General features: G+C 41.9%; 1 protein-coding gene across 3 annotated transcripts in view; it reads left to right on the top strand.

Annotated features, from left to right (window-relative positions):
- Window positions 1-27601, top strand: part of LOC145351477 (follistatin-related protein 5-like) — a 490544-nt gene that overhangs the window by 419540 nt on the left and 43403 nt on the right. For all 3 annotated transcript variants that reach the window (XM_080201073.1, XM_080201071.1, XM_080201072.1), the window contains exon 7: window positions 25065-25231. In XM_080201073.1, coding sequence (XP_080057199.1) covers window positions 25065-25231 — 167 coding nt within the window. The remainder of the gene's footprint in view (window positions 1-25064; window positions 25232-27601) is intronic.

The following is a 27601-nucleotide window of genomic DNA, read 5'->3' as shown; positions in this document are numbered from 1 at the left end:
GTAAACTCTAATTCATAGAGTGCCACAAGGATTACTCCGGAGTCTCAACTATTTACAATCTATGTAGATGACTTGGATAAAGCAATCAGATACATAAATTTTCTGTTGACTCCAAGTTTAGATAGAAATTTAAGTTGTGAGGAGGATATCAAGACTCTGTAAAGAGACATAGCTAGGTCTGTCTTGTCCAACCTTTTTGCATGACAAAGGGCGGGGTGGGGGGGGGGTCACATTGAATCTTTTTCTCACTTAAGGAGCAAATTTCAGAAAAAGAATATTTGACACAACATTAAACATGATTTTCAAAAATAAATTGATTGATGAAAAAAATGACTTGCTAAACAATAAAAAAATCAAAACAAGGGATGAATAAAAAATAAAAACGATCACTAAAGTGCTTACTCACTCACCCCCACCCACTATGAGAATTGGTGAGAGTACATGTTGGTGTGTGAGAGTAGGGTGAATGAGAATTGGGGAGGCAATGGCCTAGTGGTATAATCACTAGACTACTATTCCAGAAACTCAACTAATGTTCTGGGAACCAGGTTCGAAACCTTCTATGGCAAATGGTGGACTTTGAATTCAACAAAAAGTATCTGGAATTAAGAATCTACTGATAGCCATGAAACATTATAAATTGTCTTAAAAACCCATCTGGTTCACTAATGTCCTTGAGGGAAGGAAGGCCGCTCTTACCTGTTCTGGCCGACAGCAATGTGGTTGACTCTCAATTGCCCTCAGGCAATTAGCGATGGGCAATAAATGCTATCCAGCCAGTAATGCCCATGTCTCACAAATGAATAAATAATAAAAAGTCCTCTCTCTCACACACCACTCCCTCTTACACACTACTTTGTCATACATACACTTCACAAACTCACCCCTTTCTCTCTCTTTCTCTCTCACACATGCACACAAAATCGGTGGGGCGCAGAGGTGGGGGGGGGGGGACAGGGGATGGGGGAGGTTGTTGCAATCAGAGTGGAAATGAGAACTGGAGTGAGGCTTGAGGCTTTGTCGCACCTGAGTGCTGGTGCATGGCGAGAGCTGGGGGAAAGCGGTATGAGAGCCAGGGAAAAGGTGACAGGAGGCAGGAAGGGTGGTGACAGGAGTCAGTGAAAGGCAGACTAGTGAGAGAAACGACTGGAGGAGCAACCCCTTGCAGAAATCCTCAATCTCATTGACCTGTTTTACTGGCAATTTGAACAACTGTTTCATGGGCCACAAAGATGGGCTTTGTAGCCACAAGCCCTGGGTTGGACAAACCTGAGCTATATTTAACGAGTGGGCAAAAATTTGGCAGATTGTGCATGATGTGAGAAAATGTGAACCTGCCCACTTTGGTCAAAAGAATCGAAAAGCGTTGTATTAATTAAGTAGGGACTGTAGGGATTGCTGATCCCTACAGTACAGAGGGATCTGGGTGTCCCAGTCCATTAATCACAAAATATTAGTTTGCAGGTACAGCAAGTGATTAGGAAGGCAAATGGAATGTTATGGTCATTGCAAGGGGAATGGAATATAAAAATGAGGACATTTTGCACATCTGGGATGCTGTGATGTTCTCCTTACTTAAGAAAGGATATCATTGCATTAGAAACATTACAGTGATGGTGCACTTGACTGATTCCTGTAATGAAGGGTTATTTCATGTGGAAAAGTTTGACAGGTTGGGCCTGAATCAATCAGGGGTAATTTTATTGGAAAATATAGGATATTGATGAGATTTGACAGGTTGGATACTGAGATGATGATTCCCCTTCTGAGAGAGACTAGAACAAGGGAACATAATCTCCCATTTAAGATGGAGTTTAGGAGAATATTTCCCTCTTTGAGAGTTGTTAATCTATGGAATTCTGTTCCCCAGAGAGCACTGGAGTTAGGAACAAAGTTGAAAGTTTATTTATTTGTTGGGATCACAAGTAGGCTTACATTAACACTGCAATGAAGTTACTACAAAAATCCCCGAATCGCCACAGTCCGGCGCCTGTTCGAATATTTGAATATTTTTAAGGCTGAGTTAGACAGATTTTTGACTGACAAGGGAGTCAAAGGATCGAGGGGGTAGAGAGGAAAATAGTGTTGAGGCCACAATCAGATCAGCCACGATCTTGTCAAATGGCAGAATAGACTCCAGGGGCAGAATGGCCTACTCCTGCTTCTAATTAATATTTTCATATGAAACAACTCATGCACACCGGATCACCCTATCTCACAAGATATCCTGTCCTGCCTGCCCAAAGATGTGTGGGTCAAGAATTGACCTGTTCAGTTCATAAAGATCCATGGTTCAAATTCACGGCCCTGAGTAAACATCATCCTCCAATCGAAAGACAGCCACTGCCCATGATGAGATTATGGATGAGGCTATATTTGGCATATTAGTCTTGATTTTAATTGTTGTTCCAGTCCAGCTTCAGAGGAAACTAGAATGGGCATTTGACCCAAACCTACTCTTTAGCTGGCAGGTGCATTGAGATAGCATTGAGCCCATTATTTGCTATTTTGAGGATCTGACAGCTGAAAAGAACAATGGTGCAAAGAACAATGACAATTCCAGGATTATATTCTGGGCTCACAATAGCAGAGTGTAGCCAACCTTTGTTGATATTCCTAGCTTTCAGGCATCAATACTGCACCGCAGCTAAATAGCTTTAAAAGCAATACAGACTGACATCAGTAATATGCAAAGTGGCAAAAGTAGGTAATGTATCAAGCTTGACTTTTGTGTCAGAAGTTTATGGCTTAAAGTTTGATTCCTCTGGAATAGACTTGGGTATTTAATCTCAGCTAACTAGTTACACTAGTTATACCTTTCCAATCCCAAAATGACCCATTTATCCCTACTCTTTGCTTCTCGTTAGCTAACACAGTCATTGATCCGTGCGAATATGTTATCCACTACATCATGAATACTTATTTTGTGTCGCAATTCATGATGTGACAATGAATGCTGTTCTGGAAATCCGAGGGAGTGCTGCAATGTCAGAACTTGTCCTTGGAGGGAATGCAGTATAAATTTACAAGATTGATACCTGGATGCTCGTGTTAAATTACAAGGAGAGATTACAAAACATAGGATTGTATTTCCTCGACTTTAGAAGGTCATGGGATGATTTAATCAAAAATTTCAAGATATTAACAAGAAGAAATGGGTTAGATAGAAAGAAATAATTTCACTAGATGGAGGCACTACAAGGAGGAGGATATTTGAAAAATTAGACCTGGACATTTCAGGAGTGAGATTTGAAAATATTTCAATAGTCAAAATCTGGATTTGCTTGGACATTTCTTCGCAATCCATCGTCAACGAATTGTTAATTTAAAATCTAAGATTGTTAGATGTTTTTCTTAACTGGAGGTATGCAGGGTTTTGGGGGAAAAGACAGGTATCTGGAGTTAGGTCACAGATTTAATTGATCTCCACGCAAAGTGGAACAGGTTAAGGGGCTAAGTGGTTCATTGCTCTTCCAATGTGCTGTCTTTTGAATGCGACACTAAACAAAGACCCTGAGTCTTCATCTTAAGCACACGGAAATACTCCACAGCAGAATTTTAAAAAATTAATTAACTGTGTATTCCTGACCAATATTTATTCTTCAACTGACATGATATAAAAATTATCTAATCATTGTGAAGTTGCTGCTTGTGGGGGACTTTAATCTTCATATTTGGGAAAGGTGGTAGCCTAGTGATAATGTCACTGGACTAATAATCCAGAGGCTTCGGCAAAAGCCCTGAGGACATGGGTTCAAGTCCCACCAAGGCAATGGGTGGAATTTCAATTCAATAAATCTGGACTTAAAAACACCTTATAATAGTCACTTTGAAACTTTTGTTGATTACTGTAAATTTATCTGGTTCACTAATGCCATTCAGGGAGGGACTCTGGACCCCATAACCTCAGACATGGATAAGGAAACCTCCTGCTGATTACCACGCACTGACCCTCCTCAGCTAATGATTCAGTACTCCTCCATGTCAAACACCACTTGGAGGAAGCACTAGGCGTGGCAAGGAAACAGAATATCCACTGTCCAAAGTCCATCAGCAAGAGTGGCACCACTATTGACCAAGCTTGCTGAAGTTTAAAAGATATGGCTGCTAAACTGGGTCTGGGGGAAGAAACCTACTTGGCCTCATCCTCACCAATATACCTATTGCAGATGCATCTGCCCATGACAGCCTTTTTGGAGTGACCACCACATAGTCCTTGAGGAGACACAATCCCATTGAGGATACCCTCCATTGTCTGGCACTATCACCATGCTAAACGGAATAGACCTCAAACAGAATTAGCAATTGAAAACTGAGCATCCATGAGGTGCTGTTGGCCATCAGCAGCAGAATTGCAGACAACCACAATCTGTAATCTCATGGCCTTGCATATCCCCCACTCTATCTTTACTATCAAACTGGGAAATGAACCCTGGTTCAATGAATAGTGCGGAACAGCATAGCAGGAGCAGCACCAGACATATCTAAAAATGAGATGTTAGCCTGGTGAAGCTACAACACTACTTGTATACCAAACAATGGAAGTAGCAAGGGACAGAGAGAGCTAAGTGATTCCAAAGCCAATGGAATAGATCAAAGCTTTGCAATCCTGTTACATCCAGCCATGAATGGTGGTGGACAATTAAAGAAACTAACTGGTGGAGAAGGCTCCGCACATATCCTCTTCCTCATAAAGTGGAAGCCCAGCACATCGGTGCAAAAGGTAAGGCTGAAGCATTTGTCATTACTTTCAGTCAAATGTTCAGAGGAGATGATCCATCTTGGCCTCCTCCTGAAGTCCACAGCATCACAGATGCCAGTCTACAACCAATTCGATTCACTTCACAAGATTACACAAAGCAACCGAAGGCATTGGATACTCCAAAGGCTCTGGGCCCTGACAACATTCCAGGAATTGTACTGAAGGTTTGTGCTCCTGAACTAACTAAGCCCCTAGCCAAGCTGTTCCAGTACAACTACAACACTGACATCTACCCAACAATCTGGCAAGTTGCCCAGTTATATCCTGTCCACAAAATACAGGACAAATTCAACCTGGCTAATTACTACTCCTATTCTCCATCATCAACAAAGTGATGGAAAGTGTTGTCAACAATCCTATCAAGTGGCACTTAGTCAGCAACAACTTGCTCACTGATGCTCAGTTTGAGTTCCACCAGATCCACTCAGCTCCTGACTTCAATATAGCTGGACAGTATCCAGGCTTGGGGCTGAGAATGGCACATTCGTACCATATAAGCGCCAGGCAATGATCATCTCCAACAGGAGACAATCTAACTATCACCCTTGACATTTAATGGCATCACTGAATCCCCCAGTATCAACATGCTGGGGGTTACCAACCAGGAAATGTGCTGAACTAGTCATATATATACTATGGGTGCAATCTTACCTGATGTCCATGTCACACTCCCGCTGCATCTAGATTGGAGAATTTGACAGCCAGTCAAATCTCTGTTCACTGCAGCGGGATGGGAAAATCCTGCTGGCGTGAATGATAATAAGATTCTGGCATGTGGTTACAGAGCTAGTCAGCAGCTAGGAATCCTGCAGCTTATAACTCAAACTTCTGATTCCCCAAAGCCTTTCCACCATTTACAATGCACAAGTCAGGAGTGTGATGGAATACACTTCACATGCCTGGATGAGTGCAGCTCAAATAACATTCAAGAAGCTTGACACTGTCCAGGAGAAAGCAGCCCCCTTGATTGGTACCTCTTCCAAAACCATTCACTCCCTCCACCACCAACACCCAGTAGCAGCAGTGTGTACCAGCGACAAGATTCATTGAAGAAGTTCATTAAGGCTGCAGCTTCCAAATCAATGACTGCTACCATCTAGAAGGTTAAGAACAGCAGATGCCTGGAAACAGCACCACCTGGAAGTTCCCCTCTACACCACTCAGCACCCTGATTTGGGAATATGTTGCTGTTCCTTCATTGTTGCTGGATCAGAATCCTGGAATTCCTTCCCTACCAGCATTGTGGTTGTACCTACACCACATAGACTACGGCAATTCAAGAAGGCAGCTCAGCACCACCTTCTCAAGAGAAATTAGGGATGGGCAATAAATGCTGGCCGGCCAGTGACACCCATGTCCCATGAACAATTATTTAAAAAAACTGGACCAATCAATTTGGCAGAGGTGGTCTGGAAGATGAGTTTGTAGAATTTTTTTTGATAGTTCAGTGCATTGTAGAACTAACTTCTGGCTCAGTCCCTTTGTTGCCTCTGCAGAATATTTGACACCCGGTAATATCTTTTACCTTGACACATGATGGACATAACATCATGGTTTTAGGAATGCCTGCCTGTCCCCTAACAATGGTATTTCATATAATGACTGCATTTCACTCTTTGCTGTTCCCTAGTGTGCAGTCTGTTCTCTGTTGTTGCAATGGTCTGCACTGCACTTTTCCAAGGTGTTATCACTCCAAGCAGTCTTCAGATCTGGGTACCAGTTTGATAGTGTGAAGCAAAGGTTATAATCTCCATCTTGGGATCCCTATAGTGCAGAAAGAGGCCATTTCGCCCATCAAGCCTGCACTGACAACAATCCCACACGTGTTCTATCAATGTAACCTAACATATTTATCCTGCTCGTCCCTTGACACTAAGGGGCAATCTACCTAACCTGCGCATCTTTGGACTGTGGGAGGAAACTGGAACACCTGCAGACACAGGGAGAACTTGCCGTTCTTCCAAATGGCTACCTACATTATCCTGAGCTCTCACTGCCTATGTGATGACGCTTCCAGGAGCTGTCATCCACCCCGTCCCAGTGACTCCAGCTCACAAATCTGGAACTTAAACACAAGCTGCTGGAGACATTTCCCGCAAACAGAGCTTCACCCACAATACATGAAATATCCTGAAGCTCCTGGACGTGACACGAACTGCAAGCAACTCCGCTGCCCGATTATAATTTAGCCCATCCTCTTTTAAAATCCAGTTGGTATCTTGTCTAAAATATTAATTTTAATTAATGCCTCTGGACCTGCTCTGTAGCTCTAATACTTCTATTAATTCAATCAACGGTATACTTAACCCGATTGAAAACTTTAATTTCCAAACTCTGAATTTAAATGAATTTCCTAGTTTAGGGAGAGACAAAGAGAAATATTCAAATGTGCACTACTCTGCTTTCCTCTGAGATCATACTTAGATTTTCTTCCTCGTTTTTTCCCCAAACACATTCACTCTGCTCCTGCATACCGCTCCACATTCCTTTCATCTGTAGGTCTCCATCACTGTTCCTCATCAGGTTCACTCTTCCTGTCTAAATTTGTTTAAAACTTTTCTCTTTCACAGAATGTGGGCGTCACTGGCAAGGCAAGCATTTGTTACCCATCCCTAATTGCCCCTTGAACTGAGTAACTTACAATTTCAGAGGGTATTTAAGAGTCAACCACACTACTGTGAATCTGGAGTCACATGTAGGCTAGATTGGATGGCAGATTTCCTTTCCTAATGGTCATTGGTTATGACGATTGATAATAATTTTATGGTCACTATTGCTAAGACTAACATTGAGTTCCAGATTTTATTAATTGAATTTAATTGCCACCAGTTGCAGTGGTGGGATTTGAACCTGTGTTCTAAAAACATTAGGCCTGGCTTTTGGATCACTTGCCCAGTGAAATTACCACTACACCACTCTCACCTCATATCACAATGTAACAACAGTGACTACACTTCAAAAGTACTTAATTGATTTTAAAGCACTTTGGGATGCCTTGAGATCGTAAAAGGTGCAATATGAGTGAAAATCTTTCCTTTTTGGACAAATATAGTCCAAAACCAACATCAGTAAATTGTTGGAAAACATTGGGTAGAGTGTAATGTTGGCAAACAGTTTCTCACCTGCCGGCTGGACAACCAGCAGGAGCCCCGAGTTAATGCACTGGGGAACGCCTGACAAAATTAAGTGTCCATCAAGCAATTAACTGGCCAACGCTAAGCCTTCCCCTGAGTTCAGGATCCCAGGGGCCAACACCAAGCCCTCCTCAGGGGCAGAACCCCACCTTCTAAGAGCTGCCAGACAATCAAAAGCCAGCAGCTCCCCACTGCCCATTTGTGCCACTGGGAGCAGTGGCAGCTGCTGGTAATGCACCCAGCAGAGGTCCATGATTGATGACAGACTACTTTCAAGATGCCAGGTCTCATGATCAGGCACTGACCACTTTTGAACAAAGGATCCCCATCCCCACACCCTGGAAGTCTACAAGCAAACCTGACAAGAGCTTGCTTTTCAGTCCCCTTCTGGTTAAATACCAGCACGGTGCATCGAGGCTATTAAGCAGGCATTAATTGCCCACTTAGAGGCATCAAGTCTGAGGTTACATACTAACTGACTCAAGAACTGCTTCTTCCCTGCTACCATCAGATTTTTGAATGGGCCTACCTCACAGTAAGTTGATCTTTCTCCACAGCCTAGCTATGACTGTATCACTACATTCTGTACTGTCTCCTTCCCTTCTCTATGAACGGAATGCCTTGTCTGATAGCATGCAAGAAACAATATTTTTCACTGTATACTGACATATGTGACAATAATAAATCAAATCAAATTAAAAATTAATTAACTTGCAGTTGGGAATGCTGTCCAAAGGCTTTCCCACCCAGTCTTAATCATAAGGTGGAAAAGTAGCAGGGGTCTCCACCTGGCACCCTTCCCCCCACACACCCCCTCTCAATTAAATGCACCTCACTGCCCCCAAGCTCGCTATCAGCAAAGGCATTAAATCCTACCATTTTTGTTTTTGCTGTTTCTGAGACCGTGGGCGGGATTTTCCGACTGTGTGCCCTAAGACAAGAAGCTCCCAGCACAGCTTGAGATAGAAATAGAGCTAGCAAAAGGTAGAAAATCACTTGACTGGTCAATCATTCTGTGCCCCCACCCCCACCCCCCACCCCCCCAACAATGCCAAAAGATCAAAAACTCCAGCAGAGTGCATTAAGCCCAGATTAAAAATAAACAAAATGCCTACTATATTATCCTAGCAACAATAAAAGATGCCACTACAGACCTCACAGTGCCAACAGAGAGAAAAACAGGCTTGCTTACAGACTGCAGAGAACATGATTAAAAACACACTTCTTAAAGTCACAGTAGCATCACAGTCTGTTATCATTGAAATCCATCTGTCCTTTAGGGAAGGAAATCTGTTACCCTTACTTGGTCTGTCTGACCTATATGTGAGTCCAGATCCACAACAATGTGGTGGGCTCTTAAATGCCCTCAGTGATGGGCATTAAATCCAACCAGCGACACCCACATCCCACGAACGAGTAAAAAAATTGCTCCTTCACATCGTGCTGAACTAATTTTCCCCGTGAGAATAAGGGATTATTTAGAACCTTCCTTCAGGAAATTAAATGGATGGGATGTTAGTGATGATGTGGATTGCACATGGTCTGCTGTGGAAGAAGTAGACTTCGCAGGTTAAATTATTAACCTCATTTTCCCTAACTGGTGCTTCTTACAATTATGGGGCAATTCAGAATAATACATTTATCCTTCAAATATAAGTTGTTTGAAGTTACGAATGTCACAAATTCTGTATACAAAAGGTACTGTGAGATTAGTATTGGTCACCAAATGGTTAAGAGCCATTTTGACAAGAAAATAAAGTCTAGCTTGTGGGCAGCATGGTATATGCTAACTTCTACTGCACTCATTTTGTGATCCTTATTCCTGGGCATGGTAAATCAATGTGCATTTCTCCACCGTGGCCTGTCTGTGGATGATCCAAGCACTGACCGCAATTACAGAAAAGTCCTCATCCCAATATTAAACGTTGCCTGTAGCAGGCTGCAGATCACAGCAACCAAATGACTTCCATGTTAAAACAGCATGACAAGCAATAATTGCAAAGATTAACATTGAATCCAGATGTGGTTGGTATGTAGGGTACAGAAAAATATATATCCAATAATCTCATGAAAATAAAAATCAGGTGTGAGTCAATATGTGAGAGTAGCAGGAAAGCCTGCAATCAGCCAGCCTCGTTTTACAAGCACCCCATGTTCGATCAGTGCCTCTTTAATTGAAGCATTCATTACTTCCCTATCTTCTTGTAAACGTCAGGAGTTTTGAGAAGTATCTTTCAGCTTTGTTTGTTATAGATTTTTCCTGGAATAACAGTGTTATATTAGGGTGGCACAGTGGTTAACACTGCTACCACACAGTGTCAGGGACCAAGGTTTGATTCTCGTCTGAAGTCACTGTCTGTGCGGAGTCTGCATCTTCTGCCTGTGTCTGTCTGCGTTTCCACCAGATGCTTTGGTTTCCTTCCACAGTCCAAATGACATGCTGGTTAGGCATGTTGGCCATGCTAAATTCTCCCTCGGTGTACCCGAACAGGCGCCGGAGAGTGGGGATTTTCACAATAATTTCATTGTATTGTTAATGTCAGCCTTATAGTGACATGACTAAATAAAATGTAAGCTTTTATTAACAGAGAAACTAGCTCACTATTACAAACATAAACTATTTTTCTAGAAAAATAAGCAATAATGAATGTAAACACTGGAACCTGGGGAGGGGAGCAAGAGTAGGTAACCAGAAAGCACTGAAAGTTTATTCTAGCCTCTACCTGAGTATCAATGACTGGCAAGATATCTACCAAAGCTCTACATACAATAATTAACATGCACTTTGAATTGGACCAAGTATTTTCTGAAGTGTTTTATTGTGTATCGTATATACAGGGGGAGTCAGTGAATAAACCCGTCCAAAGTTGAGTTGAGGATTATCACGTCAGATCAACCATGATCTCATTGAATGGTGGGGCACCCTCGATGGGCCAAGTGGCCTACTTCTGCTCCTATACATTATGGTCTCTTCCTTTCTTATCACCACCCTCAAAAGTTACTAAGATAAACAACGTGGGAAGTTCAGCCCTGACAAAGAGTTACCCAGGCTTGAAACATTGGATCTATTCTCTCTCGGCAGATACTGTTCGACCTGCTGAGATATTCCAACATTCTCTCTGTTTTTGTTTCAATTTCCAGCATCCATGGTAATTTGCTTTTACCTGTATGGGAAGTTTGGTGTTTGCTGAGGGTGGGACTTCAATGCAGATGGGGAAGGAGATGACCCTTTCAGCTAGACTTAAATGGAATTTAATGTTGGCAAGTGTGAGGTGGTCCACTTTGGTAGGAAGAATGGTAGGAAGGACTATTACTTACGTGGCGAAAAACTGCAGCAGGCGACGGTGCAGAGGGACCTCGGGGTCCTTGTGCATGAGTCGCAAAAACCCAGCTTGCAGGTGCAGCAGGTGGTCAGGAAGGCGAATGGGATGCTGGCCTTCATAGCGAGGGGGATTGAATATAAAAGTAGGGAGGTCTTGCTGCGGCTGTATAGGGCATTGGTGAGGCCGCAGCTGGAGTACTGTGTGCAGTTTTGGGCGCCGCACCTGCGCAAGGATATTTTGGCCCTGGAGGGAGTGCAGAGGAGGTTTACTAGGCTGATACCGGAGTTGAGGGGATTGAGCTATGAGGAGAGGCTGAATAAACTAGGCTTGTACTCGTTAGAGTTTAGAAGAATGAGGGGAGATCTCATTGAGACGTATAAGATGATGAATGGGATGGATAGGATAGAGGTGGAGAGACTCTTCCCGCTCAAAAAAGACAGTAGGACTGGGGGGCACAGCCTCAAGATAAAGGGGAGGCGGTTTAGAACGGAGTTGAGGAGGAACTTCTTCACTCAAAGGGTGGTGAATCTCTGGAATTCTCTGCCCGTTGAAGTGGTGGAGGCTGCCTCGCTAAATATTTTTAAGAAGCGGGTTGATGGGTTCTTGATAAGAGAGGGGATTAAGGGTTATGGGGAGAGGGCGGGAAAGTGGAACTGAGCTACAACAGATCAGCCATGATCTTATTGAATGGCGGGGCAGGCTCGAAGGGCTAGATGGCCTACTCCTGCTCCTATTTCTTATGTTCTTATGCTCTTATGTTCTTAGACTGATGTGTTTTAAATAAATCAAGCAAATTAATTACGTAAAAGTCAAATTAAATGTGTAAAACAAGGTAGCTCGAGATGGCAGCGCGTGAGTTGTGTCACATTGCTACACGCCTGTAGTCACAGAGTTGGAAACTAAATATTCCAGAACACTTGACTTTTAGGAAAGTTGGCAAGATGGAAAAGGAGGTGATGTTTCCTTCATTACATAGGATGAAATAATGATAGAACTAGTATTGGGATAGCATGGTGGCACGGTGATTAGCACTGCTGTCTCACAGTGCCAGGGACCCGGATTTGATTCCAACTTTGGGTGATTGTGTGAAGTTTGCACGCTCTCCACATGTCTGCCTGGGTTTCGTCCGGGTCCTGCAGTTTCCTCCCACAATCCAAAAATGTGTAGGCTAAGTGGATTGGCCATGCTAAGTTGCCTCTGAGTGTCCAAAGATGCGTAGATTGGCTGGATTAGCCATGGTAAATGCATGGGGTGATGAGGATATGGCGGGAAGTGGACCTCGGTGAGATGCTCTTTTGAAGAGTCCATGTAGAGTTGACGGGACAAAAGGTCCCTGTCTGTGCTGTAAGGATTCTATGGAGTTACAAAATAACAAAAAACACTGCTGAAATCCCCCCAACAATAATCACAGTATTGAGAAGAATATAAATCAGAAATTAAAGAAGCAATTAACAAGACTAATATAATAATCCTGGGGGGTTCAATCTTTATATAGACTAAGCAAACCAAATTAGCAAACTAACTTGGAGAAAGAGTTCATCGAATGAATTCAAGAGACTTTTTGAAGGGTCAGGTAACTTTCAGGAAAGGAGTTTTGGGAGGATTTGGAATGCCTGGAGTCTCCCTGACCTTTCCTGTGAGGCCTGGAAGAGTATTATTATACTGAGTCTCACAACGGATAATTTTACACTTATTTCAATGTCAGCTGCAGATTTGCTTCAGCCCAATTGGAAAGCTTGGCTATGAACTCAGGCTCCAGTTAAAATGTAATTGGGACTGGATCAATGTGCGTATGTTTAAGGCCCCTGCTTGCTTTAGTTTTAGTTAAAATCATGAATGGAGAAAGGATTGAGTTGCAAGCTGGTAAGAAACCCCTTTGCTTTTAACTGCCTATAGACCAAGGCCCAGCCAAGCTGATGGGGTCGATGTTGACCCTCTCATAGACTCATCAAATGAAATGGGGAAAGAACAAGGGATCTTGCAATTTGTCCAAGTATTCCACGAAGGGAGAAAATAGGAACAAGGAAAACAGGATAGAGCAGGAGCTCAAATGGGTGAGAGGGAAATGAAAAATAGTAGAGGCAGCAGAGATATCTGAATGAGTGGTAGTTTCCTTTGCAATTAAATAATCCATGAGCTCCTCACATTTAGTGTTGGACGCAAGTCAAAGAAGTAACAATCTTGCAAGCTGGGAAATTCGGGGCATTATCATTTACAAAGATTTTCTGTGATCCAAGAAGTTGTGGATGGCACCAACATCACTTGGTCAATACCAATATGCACATTACGAAAGGATGTAGTGGGTTGGATCTCAAACAAAAATGAGATGCAATACAGGAAAGACAATAATCTCTCCCTCAATGTCAACAAAATGAAGGAAATAGTCATCAACTTCAGGAAGCATAGTGGAGGACACGCCCCTGTCTACATCAACGGGAAGGAAGTGAAAATGGTCAAGAGCTTCAAGTTTCTGGGTGTCCAGATCACCAACAACCTATCCAGGTACCTCCATGCCAACGTTATAGTTACAAAACGCCTCTACTTTCTCAGCAGTCTAAGGAAATTTGACATGTCCACTACGATCTCACCACCTTTTATCGGTACACCATAGAAGGCATTTTTTGTGGTTGTGTCACAGCTTGGTATGGCTCCTACTTTATCCAAGACTGCAAAAAAACTGCAAAGGGTTGTGAACGAAGCCAGTCCATCATGCAAACCAGCCTCCCATCCATTGACTCTGTCTACACTTCCCACTGCCTTGGAAAAGCAGGCAGCATAATCAAGGACCTCATGCACCCTGGACATATTTTCTTCTACCTTCTTCCATTGGGAAAAAGATACAAAAGTCTGAGGACATGTAGCAACTGACTCAAGAACAACTTCTTCTTCCCTGCTGCTATCAGACTTCAGAATGGACCTACCTCATATTAAGTTGATCTTTCTCTACACCTTCGCTATGATTGTAACACTATATTCTGCACTCCTTTCCTTTTCTATGAACAGAACGCTTTAAGAACATAAGAACATTAGAAATAGGAGCAGGAGTAGGCCATCTGGCCCTTCGAGCCTGCCCCGCCATTCAATAAGATCATGGCTGATCTGTCATGGCTCAGTTCCACATTCCTGCCCTCTCCCCATAACCCTTAATCCCCTCCCTTATCAGAAACCCATCAACCCGCGTCTTAAAAATATTTAGCGAGGTAGCCTCCACCACTTCAACGGGCAGAGAATTCCAGAGATTCACCACCCTTTGAGTGAAGAAGTTCTTCCTCAACTCCGTTCTAAACTGCCCCCCCTTTATCTTGAGGCTGTGCCCCCTAGTCCTACTGTCCTTTCTGGAAGAGTCTTTCCACCTCTATCCTATCCATCCCATTCATCATCTTATACGTCTCAATGAGATCTCCCCTCATTCTTCTATATAGCACGCAAGAAACAATATTTTTCACTGTATACTAATGCATTTGACAATAATAAATCAAATCAAAACAAAAGGATACTACTTTGACAAGCTGGAGCTCCTCTGTGTCCAGCAACACAACATCATCCAAGTGCCTTTTATGATTTCAGGATGTCTGAAAGCTCTATAGTAACAATTAAGTACTTTTAAATTGTAATCATTTTTATAATGAAGGGAAACATGGCTACAAACATACACTCAATGGTCAATGAGCATTCGATTTTCAAAGTAGGGCCCTGAGTCCTGGATATTTATTCAGGCAAGGGACAAGCTCTCCTGTTTGCAAATCTCTCCCGGCTAATAGAACATGAATTTTCCTTTTGAAAGAAGTGTTGCAAGTATGAATCATCTTTTGTTACCACTAGATATGCTAAGATATAGACATCAGTATGCAGCTCAGAATTCAGAAGATGGGGTTGACAGGTACATGTACCAGATTCACAGTAAGCAGTCTTAGGGACTGTTTCTCTCAGTTGATGTTGTAAATCGATCAGCTGTTTGTTAAAACTAGATAGAATGGATATTCGGGATTATTTCCTGACTCCCTGCAGACATCGTGATTCACACACCGTGCCTGATTCTCTGACCATTAATGCTTCTGAGCAAAAAAATCACGCACAACAGACAACCAAATGTACGATATGCCCTGAACCTCCGTTCGGAGATCCTATGAATGAGGCTTCCTACCAAGAGTGCAAATTAATCTCAGGATTAAAGGCCCTGCCATTTACATTTCAACATGATGGCATATGATTAAATCCATTTATACCTCAGTATCCAATATCAAGTGTAAATTATCATGCAATCCTGCTTTACTGTAATCTCCATTGAAAGGAGTGGTAACAATTCATGCTGTGGTTATATATACTGAGAGGCTAGCTGACCGGCCAGATGAGATTCTCCCTATGGATTCCTACAAATGATTCCAGCTGGATCACCTGTGGCCCACACTGACCTTAGAACAATTTCTCTCTCCATCTTGGTCACAAAGGCGTTGCCAGGCGTAACACCAAATATGTAGATCTTTCTGAAAAGAAATCCAAAACGCAATAATACTGATGTTGATTATTATATGTCCCCAATTATAATCAAATGATAGTACAAAGAAACAAAGAGAAAGTACAGTGCAGGAACAGGCCCTTCGACCCTCCAAGCCTGCACTGATCATGATGCCTGCCTCAACTAAAATTGTTTGCACTTACGTACGGAGTTCCTATCCTTCCATTCCCATCGTATTAATGTATTCATCTAGTTGTCCCGTAAATGTCACTATCGTGCCTGCTCCCACCACCACCCCGGGAGTGATTTAGGTTTCTGGGTTCTCAAGAAATTATGGACTAAATCCGCTTATTTTTGAATCCACGTTTATCAATGTTGCTCAATCCTGTTTGAAACCTTCAGCGCTGGATTGAAACATATTGAACAACATGCAATTATCATATCCAAAAGTTGAATTACAATGTTATATAATTCAGCTTCATTTAGTAATCCTAATTTACACATCTCAGTCATATCATCAAAAACTATAGTCTCTGGTGAATCTTAATCCTCCTACTTAATTTTGCCTTTTTCTCTTTTTGCTAATAAACATAATTTCTTATTAGATAAAAGTTCTTTGAATAGAGACTATTAGGAATGTTAGATAAGTTGATCCAAGCTGAGCCTCGGGCTGATTGCAGACATTTTATACAAGAAGCTGTGTGTTCACTTCAATGAAAGAGTATGTCATCTTCATCCCACTGTTGTAATCAAATGGTGCGCTATAGATCTAAGTAAATGCTGTAGACATCTGTGCAATTAAAACATGTTAAGACAGTTTAATGGGTAGTAACATTTCACTTTGAGATCCGTACGAATTCTGAGCTAGTCAACCAGAACAGACAGAGGATCCTTGAAGTAGAACCTTTTTTGAATTCAGCATCAATCCAATGAATGAAACATTCCAGGGGAATAGATGATTTAATGAGGTAACAGATTGTTCTTTTACCTCTGAAGCCTGTGATCCTACTCACCATAAATTGATAGGATGAAAATCTCTGCTTTCTTTCTAGGCCAGATGAACTGAGTTCAGTCAGCTTCAATTTAAGAGCGGATACATGGAAAAAAATTGCCCTGCATTCAATTTTATTATGCATTTGTAAGTAGGTTAGGTACAATTAGAAAGATCATAAGGCAGATAGAATAAGGGTACTCCAAAAGCACACTTTCAAAGGAGAGCAGAGGGAGATTCTCTCAGCAGCAGTTATATTTAACCAGATTTTGATTCCAACACAAGTAAAAATGGAAAGGGGTTCCATACTTGATGTGTTCAACAGCACTCTATCTACAGTTGTCCTTTGGTAGCTTCAATATTTACCAGACCATAGGAACAACAGGTGGCCATTCAGCCTGTCAATTCAATTAGATCATGCTGGTCACCTACCCAGGACCCCTTGCACGCATTATCTCCATATCACTTGCTGTCTAGTGATTTCTGTTTCTGAACATGCTCAATGATTGAGCTCCCACAGCCCTCTGGTATAGGAAATTCCAATCACTCAACACTCTTTGAGTAGAGAAATTCCTCCTCATCTGAATTTTAAATGGCCTATCCTTTGTTCTGAGATTATGTCCCCTGGTTTTAGACTCACTAGCCAGTCTGTCATGCTCTTTCATAAGTTTCGATGAGGTCACCGCTCATATTTTGAAACTTGAGGGAACACAGACCTGTCTTCCCAATCTCTCCTCATAAAACAATCTCTTAAGCTCAGGAATCAATCTGGGAAACCTCCATTGCATTCCCTCCTTGACAAATATATCCCTTCTTAGTCAACAGCATTGAACTGTCCACAGTACTCCAAGTGAGGTATCACTAAGACTTTGCATAACTGGAGCAAAGCATCTTTAGTCCTGTGCTCAAGTCCCCTTGTGATGATGGCCAGTGTTCCATATGCCGTCCTAACTGCTTCCTGCACAGACTTGCATGCTAATTTTTAGTGACTCATGAACAAGGACACTAAAATGCAGATCCCATTTGGATACTCAAGCTTCCCAAACTTCCCAAGAAATATTCTGCCTTTGTGAATTTATTCAGTTTGTTAGATTAATCACATTAGATCATAGAAAATCATAGAAACCCTACAGTGAACAAGGAGGCTATTCGGCCCATCAAGTCTGCACTGACAACAATCCCACCCAGGCCCTATCCCCACTTATTACCCTCCTAATCCCTCTAACCTAGCACATCCAGGACACTAAGGGTTAATTTAGCATGTCCAATCAACCTAACCCGCACATCTTTGGACTGTGGGTGGAAACCAGAGCACCCAGAGAAAACTCATGCAAACATGGGGAGAATGTGCAAACTCCACACAGTGACCCAAGTTGGAAATTGAATCCAAGTTCCTGGAACTGTGAGGCAGCAGTGCTAACCAGTGTGCCACCATGCCACCCACATTATATTCTATCTGCCCTGTTCCAGCCCATTCACGTAGCCTGTGCAAGCCCTCTTGAAATATCCTCGCGTCCTCCTCACAATTTACATTCATGCCCAGCTTGACATCATCCATCTACATCTAGAAACTCAATTTTTACTGAACCATATTTTTAGATGGTCATAAATTTGTACAGGACATACCCATGAGTATCCAAGTAGGCATGATTCTTTACTTAAAATAATTTCAGTAAAGAATAAATAATTTTCAAGAAAGGATTTTAGTTATAACACTGAGGTCAACCCTGATTTGTGGCTGATCTTTCTCTGGACTTAAAAAATTGGGGTGGAAAATCCACTCGGGCTGCTCCATCGGAAAATGTGAGAAGACCCATGCTATATCTGCAATGCTAAAAAAACAAAAGGCTTTTCAAGGATCAATGTGAGAGACTCAATGGGTGGAGTAATTGGTGCTAGTTAACCAGACAAAGGTACTCCCCTGTCAAAATTTGGACAAGCGCTGATCAAGGTTTGCCGGATGACTGGCAAAAGGAATTTGTCATTTTTCAGGTTTCCATTAATTGTGCCCAATCAGCTCACTGATCTGTTAAAGGACAAGTCCTTTCCTGAATTCTCTGTGCCTCGTGATCATGCAGTTTCCTCATTCAGTTGCTCATGAGAGCCTCCTACTTGAATTTCAGTTAGCAATGAGGAATATGAGTAGGGAAAAGAATACATGAGGCATTAAAGGAAATGCAAATCCTCTTCCCAAAGGATCCTTGTCCTGTAAACAAGCATTGTCCCTGGAGCTTTTAGCTCTTCTGCCGCCACTATTGCCAGTTCACTGGCTCCGCACTGTTAGAAGTCTCACAACACCAAGTTAAAGTCCAACCACTTTATTTGATAGTAAACCCATAAGCTTTCGGAAACGCTGTTCCTTCGTCAGGTGTATGGAAAGCACTGTTGCACACGGCTCTCGCCTGGGCCTGGGATGACTCGCAAAAGTGTAGGGACGACCATGTCCTGAAGTCTCAAATGATCCTGGTGCCCTACAAATCACTCTATTCAAATCACATTGGTTGTGGGAAAAGTGGATAATGTTCCAACAATTACACTTTTGAGGTCGCAAGTCAATTGGAATCACTGACATGAGAAAATCTGGCAGTTGGAACACTTGCTATTGAATTTAGTTTCCTGTCTCACCATTGATGTTAATCTGAGGCGAATGATGATTTTCAAGCATAAAATCTTGCCCAGAAAAAGTCCCCTTCAAGCATCTGTGTAGTTGATGAAAGAGAGATTTATGCAGATGTTGATAGCTAGCTAAATGCTGGTTGATGCAGCCTGCTTGTAGGATAAATACCTTTATGTTCAATGATTTTATGACTAGCACTATAAAATTGGAAATGTCTGAAAATAGACGTGATGATTGCTGTCACTGGTCTCATTTACAAACTGCAGTACTTTGATGTTTTGCTTAACTATTCCTTCCAAAGCAATCCATGGGAGCAGTGAAAGTTGGTGAATTCATTTGCTTCCATAAACTGTGCAAGAATGGCAAGACAGGGTGCAAATGGATGGTGGGAGCAGTAATTAAAGTCATAAGTTGTCCCCAGTGTAATTCATAAGGCAGAACTCAAGTCTGCTGCAGGAACCAAGTTTAAATTTATTTAATGGTGTCACAAGTAGGCTTCCATTAACACTGCAATGAAATTACTGTGAAACTCTCCTCGTCACCACACTCCAGTGCCTGTTCTGATACACTGAGGGAGAATTTAACATGGCCAATGCACCTAACCAGCATGTCTTTAGGATTGTGGGAGCACCCAGAGGAAACCCACACAGACACGGGGAGAACATGCAGACTCTGCACAGTGACGCAAGCCAGGAATCAAACTCGGGTCCCTGGCGCTGTGAGGCAGCATTTCTAACCACTGTACCACTGTGCTGCCCCACAGCTGATAAGAGGAAATTGATGACCATATCGCAAACAATGGCTTGGTAAGATTTTCTATTCGACGTACAAATTTCACCAAGTTATTTTTCACACAAGGCTGACAAATGTTCAATCAAATAAAATGCACGTAGTCATTTTCTACCAGTTCCCTTTATGTCTGTTGCTGCAATCAGATTTGCAAATAGAATTATTTTGAAGCGACAGTTGCAAATCTAAAAGCCATGCAAGTATTAACTGACCAGGTGCTTTAAAATAGAGAAGTATGGGATAATTTGAAGCTTGTAGTCACAAAAATGTTTAGTTGTAAATTGCTTATTGGTAATGACATAAATAGTTCACTGCCTTTTCCTATATGTCCTGATTTGCTTTGTGGTAGAGAATTGTTGGCTGGCTAATTTATTGACCAATTCTGCAGTGAATTAAACAAGGATTAATCAATAGAAAATGGGTAACCGTGTATTTAGCATTCCCATTGTGTTGCAGTGACAACCCACACTGACTTCTGATCCAGGGGCACCTCCATTTTAAAATTCTCCCGTGTTCTTTGGCACGTTCGTACTAATTGTTTTTCTTGACAAACGAAATAGTGTGTAATGTGAGAGAGAAGACATTAAGAGCAAATTTCACCATCTGGGCAGTAACTTGGCAGAGTAAATCAATCGCAGTATGTATTCATTTCAAGGGAACAAAAATCAAGCAGGTTCTACAACACTTTGCTCCTCCAGGTTGCTAGGCAAGTGCTGAAGTTGAAAGTAATTATTCCCATTATTCGAGAAGGGACATTATATATGACCTTTCTTTCTATATTTCTAACAGAGTGCTTTAAATTACAAGGCAAATTACTTGCTCCCAGGCTTCTACAAAAGTGTGCCATTAGTAGGGAGCACACAGCTTCTGATTCTGTCCCGCTGACCATTAATGGATGAAGTGTTACGTGCCTGTGATTTCTTGCAATGAGCTCCTTGCAAATATGGCTGGGATTATAGGAGTACAGAATTGGCCATTAAAATTGCTTCCCACCTAGATGATTGTTCCTCTTTAACAAAGAACTTCTTTTAACACTTTTCCTATTCATACATCACGTGATCTCAAGGTTCAACAAACTTTAAGAGCATTGGACCTCCAAGGCTAATTCAGAAGCAAAAGCAAAGTACTGGGGATGCTGGAGCCTGAAACAAAAACACAAAATGTCGAAAATCTCAGCAGGTTTGACAATGTCTGTGGGGAGAGAATAGAGCCAACGTTTTTTGTCTAGACGAACTTCATCAGAGCTAAGAGCAAAGAGAATCAGCAGAGATTTATACTATTGGGGTGGGGAGGTGGATGGCGGGGAGCAGGTGTGGAATCGAATATTCTTGGCACCTTCTCAGCCTTCTGCATCGTCATTTGCATTCCCTTTGTCCAATTCCACCCCACTCCCATCCACCCACCCCAATAGTATAAAACTCTGCTGGTTCACTTTGCTGTTAGCTCTGATGAAGGGTCATCTAGACTCAAAACCTTGGCTCCATTCTCTACCCACAGTTGCTGTCAGACCTGCTGAGACTTTCCAGCATTATCTGTTGTTGTTTCAGAATCCTGAATGACTTTTTGATGCCTGAAGTTTTATACTATAAATCACTTCAATTTCTTGCATTTTATTCACTTTTAGGACTATTGTAAGGCTGGATGAGAAGTCCTGATAATAAGTCCTTGTTGCTGGTGAGCAATGACACTTCCCTACAGGACTAATGATTAATCTACTGCTGATGACATGACTCAGTAGGTTGTGAGGAATATGGGGTGATATTAGCAATTCATTAGCAAGAAATTTATGAAAAACAACTCACCCTTTGTGGTATCAAATGTGTCTCTCCTTCTGTCTAATCTAGTTTGCTTGATTCTCAAATTTATTGAGCAACAAATTTAGACAGGACCCGAAAACAGGCATAGTAAAGGATCACTCTGTTGTAATTCTGTTTATTTGAAGGATTTCAACATGAAACCAGTGCTATGTGAGCTATTGAGTGGATGTACACCTGGGTGAGGGATGCAAAATTATGAGAAGGAATCATAAACTAAAGCTGACTTGCACCATTAAAGCCAGCTTCTGAGAAGGAAGATGCACCCAATCTTTAGAATATTCTGAAAGGGAAGACAATGGCCTAGCTGTATGATTGCTAGACTATTAATCCAGAAACTCAGCTAATGTTCTGGGGACCCGATTCAAATCCCACCACGGCAGATGGTGGAATTTGAATTTAGTTTTAAAAAATCTGGAATTAAGAATCTACTGATGATCATGAAACCATTGTCAGAAAACCCCATCTGGCTCACTCATTATGAACGGCATGATGGCGCAATGGTTAGCATTGCTGCCTCACAGCTCCAGGGACCTGGGTTCGATTCCAGCCTCAGGTCACTGACTGTGTGGAGTTTGCACATTCTCCCCATGTCTACAAGGGTGTCATCTGGGTGCTCCAAAAGATGTGTGGATTGGATTGATTGGCCATGCTAAATTGCCCCTTAGTGTCAGGGGAACTAGCAAGGTAAGTAGATGGGGATAAGGGGATTGTCATCACTTCAGACTCAATGGGCCTCCTTCTGCACTATTGGAATTCTATGATTCTATGTCCTTTAGGGAAGGAAATCTGCCATCCTTACCTGATCTGGTCTACATGTAACATTCTGTTACAAGGAAATAACACATTTCTATTAGTATAGATCAGTGCCAAGTAAAGTCACATTATCTTGTCAATATCATTTAATCATACCAACAGAAAGTAAAGGCTTCCTTCTGGTACAGATCAATTAAATCAATACATGGGTTTTGTTTATATCATTCAGACTGCTTTAGTCTTTTAATGATTAAAAAAAATCAAATTGTCTTGTGGCAGAACAGCTGTCCTGCTCAGGAGCTTAAAATCATGAAACAATTCTGATTCTCACAAACTGCCTGCCTGTCATGAATTCCAACCAGCAGAAATACAAACTGAGCCACTGAAGATAAATTATGGTTAAAGATTAAACTCCAAATATCTTACACACCCTAAAAATTAGTAGAATTTTCAAAATCTTAGCATATTGGTGACCTTATTTAAGAAAGGATGTCTTTGCATTGGATGCAGTTCAAGTTTACCAGACTAATTCCCGGATTGGGAGGATTGTCTGATGAGGAAAGAGTCCTCAAGCTAGGCTTGTATCCGCTGGAATTTAGAAGAGTAAGAGGTGAGTTGATTGAAACATATGATTCTGAGGGGTCTTGACAGGGTAGATGTTAGAAGGGTGTTTCCTCTTGTGGGAGAATCTAGAACTACGGGCTCACTGTTTAGAAATAAGGGTCGCCCATTTAAAATGGAGATGAGGCAAAATATTTTCACTCAGAGGGCTGAGAGGTTTTGGAACTTTCTGAAAAGGTGGTAAAAGCAGAGACTTTGTATATTGTTAAGGAAGAGGTGGATAGATTCTTGGTAAACAAGGAGATGATAGATTTTTGGGGGTTGGTGCAATGCAGATTTGAGGTTACTGACAGATCAGCCATAATCTTATTAAATAGTGAAGCAGGCTAAAGGAGCTGAACAGCCTACTCCTGCTCTTTATTCTTTTGTTCATATGTTCTTGTTCATTCTACTCTATAATTACATTTACCCATTAAAATAATTACTAGTAAATGCCTCAGATTTCTGGGTGGTTGCGAGAGAGATCTAAGATGAAAATATGATATTATCTAAGGGTTTCCCACTTGCTGGGATGTCGCTCCAACAACACTCAAGAAGCTCGGCACCATCCAGGACAAAGCAGCCCACTTGTTTGGCACTCCTTCCATAACATTCACTCCCTCCACCACTGATGAACAGTGGCAGCCGGGTGTACCACCTACAAGATGCATGGGGGGAAGTCACCTAGACCCTTTCAGCAGCACTTCCCAAATCCATGACCCTACTATCTAGAAGGACAAGGGCAGCAGACACATGGCAACATCACCACCTAGAAGTTTCCCTCCAGGTCATACACCACCCTGACTTTGAAAGCATTCCTTCACTGCCACTGGACCAAAATCCTGGAACTCCCTCCCGACCAGCACTTTGGATGTACCGTGGGACTGCAGTGATTCAAGAAGGCAGCTCACTACTACCTTTTAAGGATGAGCAATAAATGCTGGCCTAGCCAGAGATACCCACATTCTCTAAATTAACTAATAAAAAATAGAGTTTGATGGCATGGTATTATCTAAGCATATTGGGGTATGATGTGTCTCAGTAAGATTCTAATCTTTGCTCTCTAAACCTACTGAAGATACTTTCTGTAAGTAACCTAGTCAGGATGTTGTCCCCTTGCTATCTTTATTAGGTCACAGAACAGTATTGTAATGACAAAATAAAATCCATTCAATGTGTCCTGAGAGACATACTCTGTACATTGTGTCAGACAGTTTTTGATTGACAGCAAAAACATTTGGGCTAAGCTGTAAAGAGTGACCAAAGGAGGCATTGCAAGCAGGCGTGTGCACAATACTTTATGATCTTCATTTGCTCTTTACAGAAAGCACCATCTCTGTTATGGTACCATTGTTATATCAAAATTGGCATTTCAGCTACCCATGCCAGACACCTTCAATCATTTAAAAATAGAATACTGCGGATGCTGAAAATCTGATATAAAAACAGATGCTAGATAAACACATTAGGTCTGGCAACCTCTTGTGAAGAGAAAAGAGAGTTAATGTTTCAAGACCATATGACCCTTCTACAGTATCACTTTCCTTGTTTGTTTGTTTAAATAAGTGTTTCTCAGTCAACTGTTCCTTCGTCCCCTGGAAAATTAAGATTGTTGGCTTGATTGACCACATGTTAAGAAGTTCCAATGTGTGCTTAAAATCCTCTGTGAGTTATATACAAAATATCTCCCTACCTAAGATGTTAAATGAGCTTCATAGCAGGATTTAAATGTAGACCTTTTGATAACCTCTTTTTTTTAAATTGTTTGAGATTGTAAAAAAAATGCTCAATTTAATGAGATCTCAATGCTATCTTTTTCCAGAGGTTATTCAGCTGACTCTCCCTGAGGATAAGAAGATCAGTGTAACCACAGTAACCGTGGGACTGAGTGCCGTATTATCATGTGCTATTCAGGGCACCCTGAGACCACCGATTATCTGGAAGCACAACGGGATCATACTAAATTTCTTGGATCTAGAAGATATCAATGTACGTGACCTACTGAACTTGCCCTCAGTGGCATTTGTTTGCCTTTTTCACTTAAGACCATTAGACATAGGAGCAGAAAAAGGCCACTCGGCCCATTGAGTCTGCCCCACCATTCAATCATGGCTGATTTTTTTTTTTCCCATCCCCATTCTCCTTCCTTTTCTCCATAATCCCTGATTCCCTTATCAATCAAGAACCTTTGTCTTAAAGACACTCAATGACCTGGCCTCCACAACCTTCTGCGGCACACAGATACACCACTCTCTGGCTGAAGAAATTCCTCCTCATCTCTGTTTTAAAGGATCATCCCTTTCACCTGATGTTGTGTCCTCTGGTTTTAGTCTTTTCCAACTAGGGAAAACATCTTCTCCACTTCCACTCTATCCAGGCCTCATAGTGTCTTGTAAGTTTCAATAAGATCCCCCCTTATCCTTCTAAACTCCAACGAATACAGACCCAGAGTCCTCAACAATTCCTCATACAACAAGCTCTTCATTCCATTTAAATGAACATAACGTATTCATTTAAACCTTTGTTGATAGTACAAAATGGACAGTGTGAAATCGGCTGTCCATTATATATCTTGCCATAGTTTAACTCCCAGCCAAGTCGAAGGGGTTACAAATGAAGAGTGATATATAATGGATGACTGATCTAATATAATCTGTTTCAGGCCATCCTTAGAAGGTGGTTATCAAGTGAGATGTAAAACTGATGGCCAAGTCGCTAGCGCCTGTTTTACCCCTTCCAACAAGGTTGAAAGTCCTGCTGAATGTTCTATTCTCTAATGCTATCATTCATCTCTTAATTGGCACAGATCTGCCTTGTCTATGCTTTCTTCAGTCACTGTGCATCAAAGCAACCAATTATTTTAAAATAACCACAGGGCTGTAAGGAATATTAATTTATTTGCCTTATAGCTGTACAAGTATTTTAGGAATACATCTCATTTACTTTTCTATGTTACTACATCCACAATAATAGGATCAGAGCCATGTAATTAAGTCCCAGTTGTTCTACCCTCACTTCCCTGAAGCAGGTACTGCAGCGCTGGAGCACTGTTTTTGCAACCACTCTAAATCTGTGGGTTGGCATGGTAGGTTAGGATCAGCATCTGAACTGGTGGGATTATTCTTTCCCAAAATACCTCTGTACCTAAAATGTTAAATGAGCTTCATAGCAGCATTTAAATGACCTCAACACTAACATCAAGCAAAAAGGAAGTACGTATTGGCATGGGCTTCACGTCAGACATCTCCATTTTCATGCAGAGCCATCATTAATCAACAAGTCATAAAATGTGAGATAAATGCTGATAAACTGAATACTTCTTGCACCACTTAGAATAGAATAGAACCCCTACAGTGCAGGAGGAGGCCATTTGGCCCATTGAGTCTGCACCGACCACACTTGGCTCCAAAGTAAAACCACAGCTTGCATAACTGCAAGGTGGGTTGACGCAGCACGGTGGCACAGTGGTTAGCATTGCTGCCTCACAGCACCAGGGACCCAGGTTCGATTCCTCGCTTTGGTCACTGTCTGTGTGGAATTTACACATTCTCCCCGGGTCTGTGTGGGTTTCATCTGGATGCTCCAGTTTCCTGTTACAGTCTGAAAGACATGCTGGTTAAGTGCATTGGCCATGCTAAATTGTCCCTCAGTGTACCTGAACAGGCACCAAAGTGTAGCGATTAGGGGATTTTCACATTAACTTAATTGCGTGTTTCAACCATAAGCCATAGGAGCAAAATTAGGCCACTCAGCCCATCGAGTCTGCTCTGCCATTCAATCATGGCTGATATTTTTCTCATCCCCATTCTTCTGCCTTTTCCCCATAACCCCTGACCCTCTTATTAATCAAGAACCTATTTATCTCTGTCTTAAAGACACTCAATGACCTGGCCTCCACAGCCTTCTGCGGCAAAGAGTTCCACAGATTCACCACTCTCTGGCTGAAGAAATTTCTCTTCATCTCTGTTTTAAAGGATCGTCCCTTTAGCCTGAGGTTGTGCCCTCTGGTTCTAGTTATTCCTGCGAGTGGAAACATCCTCTCCACATCCACTCTATCCAGGCATTGCAGTATTCTGTAAGTTTCAATAAGACTCCCCCCCCCATCCTTCTAAACTCTAACAAGTACAGACCCAGAGTCCTCAACCGTTTCTCATACGCCAAGCTCTTCATTCCAGGGATCATTCTTTTGAGACTCCTCTGGACCCTTTCCAAGGCCAGTACATCCTTCCTTAAGTACGGGGCCCAAAACTGCTCACAATATTCAAATGGGGTCTGACCAGACCCTAATACAGACTCAGAAGTACATCCCTGCTCTTATATTCTAGCCCTCTTGACATGAATGCTAACATTGCATTTGCC

This window comes from Carcharhinus amblyrhynchos, chromosome 13 (genome assembly GCF_965287045.1).
Source record: "Carcharhinus amblyrhynchos chromosome 13, sCarAmb.v2.hapA, whole genome shotgun sequence".
In the NCBI taxonomy this organism is placed as follows: Eukaryota; Metazoa; Chordata; class Chondrichthyes; order Carcharhiniformes; family Carcharhinidae; genus Carcharhinus; species Carcharhinus amblyrhynchos.
Note: the sequence above shows the minus strand (reverse complement) of the source record. Positions and strands in the feature narration are given on the sequence as shown.